At 42.5% G+C, this 7,124-nt stretch overlaps 1 protein-coding gene across 1 annotated transcript in view; it reads left to right on the forward strand.

Moving 5' to 3' along the window:
- The window catches only part of CLSPN (claspin), a 39,429-nt gene that overhangs the window by 1,203 nt on the left and 31,102 nt on the right, over positions 1–7,124 (forward strand). The window contains exons 2-4 of the mRNA XM_044425309.1: positions 3,816–3,945; positions 4,511–4,911; positions 5,036–5,194. Coding sequence (XP_044281244.1) covers positions 3,816–3,945; positions 4,511–4,911; positions 5,036–5,194 — 690 coding nt within the window. The remainder of the gene's footprint in view (positions 1–3,815; positions 3,946–4,510; positions 4,912–5,035; positions 5,195–7,124) is intronic.

The raw sequence follows: 7,124 nt of genomic DNA on the forward strand, positions 1-7,124 counted from the left end.
CGCCTGGCGCCGTCATTATTTGTTTTTCGGCGCCAGGCGAAGACCTCTCTGGGGAGTGCATTCCATAACTTAGGCGCCACCGCTGAGAAAGCCCTCCTCCGAGTAACCACCCTCCTAACTTCTTCCACGGAGGGCTCCTGGAGAAGGGCCTCTCCCGCCGATCTCAGGGGGCGGCTGGGCATATATGGATAGACAAATTCGCATTGGTAACATTTTGCTTTGTCACTAATTTAGCATGCTTACTAATGTTGCTTAGCCACAAAGTCGTGCCTGACCCTTTGTGACCCCATTCACATTCTTCCAGGCTCTCCCGCCCTCCACCGACCCCCAGTGACCCTATCCAGCCACCTCAACCTCCGCTGTCCCCCTTTCCTTTTGCCTTCAATTGCTCCTATCACCAGGGGCTTCTCCAGTAACTCCTTCTTTCTCATTAGGTGGCCAGAGTATTTGAGCTTCATCTTGAATATCTTTCCTAAAGAACAGTCAGGGCCAATTTCCTTTAGGATTGGTATACTTACTAATACAAGTAAAATAAAAGCCACTTTAGAACAGTACCCATCTTTTTTTTTCTTTTACCCAATGCACCACATGTATTTGAACTGAAGTAGTTAAAGGGAAAAATTAGAACAACTAAGAGTGCTATCTGATGGCCTGTGCTCTCACTGCTTGGAGCAGCTGAACTTTCAAGACTCCTAAACCCTCTTGGGCTGAAGCTGGGAGGGCAGGAGTCATGGTGGAGGCAAGCCATTCTGTTTTTGCTTGATGAGTTTTTCATCCCACCTAGTGAGGGCTCTTTGGAAGGAGGCTGGAGAAGGCTCAATATAACAAGTCCCAGCCTCTGCTCTCTCCACCCACCAGTGCATCCCCTTTCTAAGGGTGACTTTGCAATCTTGTAGATGCAGTTAATGTTCTTTCTGTGCTGTGAGGGATCAGGCATTGGATTTCAAATTGCTCCTTGCAGGGTCAGAAACAATTTTTTTGAGCCAAGCTATGGTTTCTAGGATGCTTTCCCACAGGGTGGATTTGATTTAATTAAAATTTGATTTAAATTGATATAGGAATCAAATCAATTTAAATCATGATTTAAATCACTAACTCAGTAAGATTAGATTTAAATCATGGTTTTCTACATAGTTTGTCTGCCTTACCCATAGGTAGAGGAACTGCATTAAAATATTTCCAAACTGGGTCTTTTTTATGGCCTGCTGTCATTATGGGTTTCTCCTCCAGGGAAAGAATAATATGGTAAACCTCAGGCTATACACAAAAAGATCCAAAGACTTGTGCTTCCTCACACTTAGCTTCTTGTGCAGATCTATTCCAGTCCCCCAAATTTTCTATATTTGGGTGGGGGTTTTTTGAGGGGGGGGGAACTTAGCACTTAAGAGGTAAGGGGCAGATTTTGTGTACATAGATTTGCAAAGGAACAATGGCATTAAGGTCTTTTCTCAACTATGTATGTTTGTTTTATAACTTTTTTGCTGAAAAAGAGGCATGTGATTTCTGTGGACACAAATTCACAGTTTTGAGAACTTTAAAACCAAGCATCTGTGATAATATCTGGATAGAAAAAATGCCCATTAATCTTAGAGAAACCTCAGGAAGAGCATGACATTGTGAATGGATTAATGGAATTGATTTACCAAAAAAATTAAACATTGCATGAATATATATCCTCATAATTAAAATCCTCATACATTAAAATCCTCATAATTAAATAAATTTATTATGCAGATAAATTATATCCTCATAATATATATCCTTATTTCATGATGAATAACCATCGGACTACAATGTATCTTAAATAAGAAACTATCTTTAGATAGATTTTTCCTCAAAAAACAATTTATTTTTTAAAAATTCAATTTAAATGTTAATCAATTTTTTTAAAATAATTTATTTTTTATCTTGCTTCCCCAGCAACACTAGCTCCCAGCCTGCTCCAAACACCACTGTTGTTATACATTGAAATGTTACCTTATAGTGACATTTTATTGAAATACATGTCAAAATTCAAAAGCAATAAACAATTGTTAAATGTAAGCAGAGGGAAGTGCTGCAAACTGTTAATACAGTCTTTCAACCTTCCCTAACTATATCACTCCCAGATGTGTTGGAGTATTGTTGAGTTATAAACTAACCTATCTGGAGTGGACAGTTCAGGGAAAGATGACTGGATTAATTTTAGCAACTGAAAGAACTGTCCAAGATTTGCTGACAATCACCCTTTTCAACTGAGTTCACCATTTTTCCTCTGAGGTTTTTGAGGAATGTTCAAATTTGCTATTACTCCTTTCTAGTTCCATTTCCCACTGAAGTGTATGTGTATTTCAGAATTTTCTCCTTGTTTGCCAAGGATAATCACTTGGAAAATATTAATTACAACTTCAAACTTCCAGGCTTGCCTAATATTGTATTTGCAATTGGCGTCCATTCATTGTTACTAATGAACCCACCAAACATTTTTTCCATATGAAAAAATACAGCAGTACAATGTTTTCTGCACCACATCATTGATTATATTTTTGTTTGGTTTTCTCATGTTTTTCAAACTATTGTCTTCCAAAGCAGCGTACATCAGTTAGAAAAAACAACAGGCCTTGCCATCTAAAATGACAAGGCACACAAGAAAAGTTTAAGGAAATCAGTTCTTTAAGACTAGAGCAAAGGTGGTGAGCTCTAAGGAGGATTAAAGTCTGCACTTAAATTTAAGTACATTTGAGGCCAGACTGATCTTCCCTTGCTGGTGTTCTTGACTGGATAAGAATTTGGTGAATCTTGTTTCCTTTAGCTGAGGAATGGGGCCAGGCTGTTCTTCCCCCCTGCATCTTGCCCTTTGCTCATACTGTGAGGTTTATGCCTGAGTAAGCATTTGGACCTAGGTCTCCCCAGGCGTGGCTGATGTTCATCCTTAAACTTCTAAGAAGCTTGCCATATGGGTTGTTTCCATAACTTAATACAAATGTTGGGATAGTATCATTTCCTAAGGTGATACAAGTATCCTTTGTATATCTTTTCTTTTAATTAGGAGGTTTCACCTTTCCTGCTTTCACTCTTCTCTGGATTTTGACTTTTCTTACCCTCTTCTCTTTCTAGCAGGAGAGTTTTGTTTACTCCCCTATCAAAGTCAGTAGAACAATACTGCTCCTTTGATTTTAACAGAGGTATGGAAAAGGGTGGTCTGCCCAAAAATGGCTAGAGTGAGGGGGAGGCCTACCCCCTACCTAGCTAGGATCCAATTGTCCCAAGTGTATTTGATGCCGGTCAGTAGATAAAATAAGAGTAGAGGTGAGTGCATAGCAGTGTAAGGTGCCTTTGTGGGAAGGCTAGGATGTTTTGGCTATGTTGCTGACCCTTGTGTTAGGAGTCCATTTGAGCAGACCAGGCTCTCCCTTCCTCATACATACAAATACAGTGACTTAAAGCTAGATGGTTCTTCTTTTCTTAGTAAACCATCCACTGTCAATTAGTCATCCACATTTGTGGAACTGGGGCTACCAACCATCATAATTTCTGTCTTTCAATCAAGTTTTTCTATTTGTAGTCACCTACAGAATCACAGCTTCTAAGGACTGACAGATAAGTGCAACAGTTGCTGAATCTGAAATAGATGTTGGTGCAGTGATGGCACCAAACTCATTCCTAGAGGAATTCGGTATAGAATGTAACCTTGCAGAATTCATCTCTGAAGGGCCTAATGTTATTGTCTTTGAAACGGAAAATGGATAGTGCCAGGTTTATCCTATATTTTAAAGCCCAAGGATGTACAGGTGTTCATCTTTCTGGTCATACTTACAAATGTGCTTGGATTGTAGCTATTCATCAGCGTTCAGGATCTGAAATCTCAGGACACTTTTGACAGTGATTCAGACAGTGGACAAGGCAGCTGTGAAACTAACTCCCCTACAGACATAAGCAAGGGGGCTGCACCTATTGATGATGAAGGTCTGTAACTTACTATTACTTTTCCTTAATTCTTAAACAAAAGGACATTTATTTAGAACATGCATTACCTCAGGGAAACTGCATGCACATTGCATAATTCCAAGATATGTTGATTTGAAAATATGGCCACAATCCAGTTTGTTTACCTAAACATCATGTCTGCAGTTTTGGTGGTTAAACCGTTTTTCCTCAGCAGGTCCTGAATGTACACCAGGCATCCTGCACAGATTTTTGAAAACCTCACATGGCTTCAGAGCTACTGGGCTGAAGCTGATTTAACAACAAATAAACTGCATGTATAGAACTGAGGCTTGTATTTCTCTTAAGCTGCTATAGTTTGTGGCTTGTTGCCAGGGAAGGAGAACTAAGGGAGCTAAATTGTCCTATAAAGGTCAGTTAAATAGTACTGCACTCAATACTGGTCTTCCTAAAAGAGAGATGTAATGGAAGTTGCTTTGTTTAAATGAAGGGGAAAGGATATACAATGAATTTATTAATCACTTTTAGAATTTGTGGTTTTTTAAAAGAATGCATTCCATAAGATTATTATATTACATATTTTAAGCATCTTCAGATGAAGAGATTTATATGAGTAAAAGAATCAAATGTAAGAAGGTACTCCCAGAGAGTGACAGTGAAGGAGAAGACCACACGTCTGAGAATTTGGATGCCACATCTGGGGAAAACATGAAGGACAGTGGTACACTTGTTGCTGGGGAGAAGAAACCCAACTTCTTCCAGACTGTACTGAACCATGATGATAGTGATGCAGAGAATCTGTCTCCCAGATCTGAGTTGGAGAACTCCAGGAAATCTGGAAAAAAACACAAAAGCCACAAAATCTATTCTGTCAAGCAGATAGATGGAAGAGAAAAGGGCAACCCAAGGAAAAGAAGGACAAAGAAAGAGAAGAAAATGAAGGCCATTAGGCAGATGATAAAAAATGAAAGGACAAAGGAGCAAAAGGTATGGGAAGGGGAACACTCTCAAAGACATGGGCTTTTATGTAGCATGTCCGATGCAAATAAAGCTTGATCTGATGCTTGGTGGTATACTTATATGTGGTGCATTCTGCTTGTTCTTGGGGCAGGAGAATGGCGAAGATTTGTCTTTAAATGACAGTGGGTGTCTGCTAGCTGATAAAGATCTCTTTGAGAATGGCTTGGAGGAGGAAGATCCCCCCAGTCAAGATGAAGAGTCACTTGACTTAATAAAAGCTGCCTCAAAAGAAAAGATGAGAAAACAAAAGGTAAGTCATGCTAAACTTCTAAGGAAACTATACAAAGTGGGTTGTTGTTTTTTTCTTGAATTTGCTGCCAATTAATGAGGTGACCTGGGAAAGAGCCTTTTTAGTTGTGAAATTCTCTCCCCACACAGGACAACACTGTTAGCAATTCAGAGCCAGAAAACAACATGCTGATTACATTATATTTTTATGTTTTTTCAGAATCACCTGGTTAATCCTTTGCTGAAGAGCAGATACACACTGTGTTCTTATCTGGAAAGAGTAGAGAGCCTTTCTTTTTCAATATTTATGCTATAATTTAATTTTAGACATGGATGCCATTGAGAAAATTGCATCTCATTAGCATTCTGTGCTTTCCTAATGATTTCTATATTTTAAAAGCCCTTCCTTGATAGACTTCTGCAGTTGGGTCTCATACAGTAAGGTTTAAATAGATTAACTCAACTAAAGAGATGCAGAAGGTATAATACTATGCCTGTTTAGACAGAAAAAATGTACAATTTTCTTTCCTCGGCCTGTGTGATTGACTGAGGAATACTGAGACTTGTAGAACTTTCTGTCTAAACATGGAACCTTCTTGGCAGTCTTTCTTTCAGCTTGTGCTGCAATGATAGCCCATGATTTCCTGCTGCAGTAACATTGCTCTAGTTATGTTTATTTTTGAGAGGCTTATAAGGCATCGTCCCTTGTCTGCGTCCCTTAGCTGTGGCCCAGGCCGTCTGGGGACTCCCTTCCCTGGGATGCAGAGGGGTTTTTTTTTTTTTCCTTTCTCCTTTCCTTTCTCCTCTCCTTTCCTTTCCTTTCTTGGTGCTGTGCTTTGTTTTTCCTCCAATTTAAATTTAAGTTTATTTTATCCTTTTGTGTGTGTGCGAGTGGGTTTTTGTCTGGGAGAACTAGGTGAGTGACAGGAACTGCAGGACAAACAAGGCAGGGGACCAAGGTAAGGTCTCGGAAGGGATCCCGATGGCAGGCCAGGAGATGGCCTTGGCGGGAGTCACGGGTGTTGCTCTCCGCTGCGACATGTTCGCCCTTCTCCCCCAGGAGAGGCAGGGATACACTTGCCCTCGGTGCAAGATGGTGACCCTGCTAGAGGAGGAGGTGAGGGGCCTGAGGGCCGAGAGAGCCCTCCAGGCCCCCCCGGAGCAGCCCCCTCTGGACAGAGGGTTGAAGGAGAGGCCACGGGAGGAGCAGCTGCAGAGACATGGAGGCATGTCACCCACAGGAGGAGGAGGCCGTGGGTGCTTCTCCTGCACCAATCTGGAGCTGGGAAACAGGTTCTTTCCACTTGGGGAGGCTGGGGCTGATGAGGCCTCGGGGGACCAGCAGGACCCCCAGCCTGGAATGTCAGGCGGCAAGGGGGCCGCTGCAGGAGAGGTGAGGGCCAGGGCACGGCTGCCCACCAGCACCGGGAAGGTACAGAGGCAGGTGATTGTTGTTGGGGACTCCCTTCTGAGGGGCACTGAGCCAGCGGTGTGCCGCCCCAACCTGGAGACAAGGGAGGTTTGCTGCCTGCCGGGCGCACACATCTGGTATGTGAAGGACAGAGTAGAGTGTCTTCTTCGCTCCGGGAGTCACCAGCCAGGGGGTCACCAGCCAAATGACATGGCCAGACAGGGTGTGGTGGGGATCACCAGGGACTTTGAGGCCTTGGGGAAGAAACTCAGGGAGCTAAAGGCCCAAGTGGCCTTCTTGTCAATCTTACCTTTCCGGGGATTTGGGCCAGGAAGGGACAGGAGGGCCCCCGAGGTGAATGACTGGCTTAGGTTAAGGTGCCAGAAGGAACACTTCTGGTTCCTCAACCACGGCACTCGGTTTTTTGCCAATGGACTTCTGGCAAGGGATGGGTTACACCTCACGAGGATGGGGAAAAGGTCCTTTGGAGATGCTCTAGTGAGCTTCATCCGGAAGACTTTAAACTGAGCCGGGGGGGGGG

The sequence above is a fragment of the Varanus komodoensis genome, unplaced genomic scaffold (assembly GCF_004798865.1).
Source record: "Varanus komodoensis strain SLA01 unplaced genomic scaffold, ASM479886v1 scaffold15, whole genome shotgun sequence".
NCBI lineage: Eukaryota > Metazoa > Chordata > Lepidosauria > Squamata > Varanidae > Varanus > Varanus komodoensis.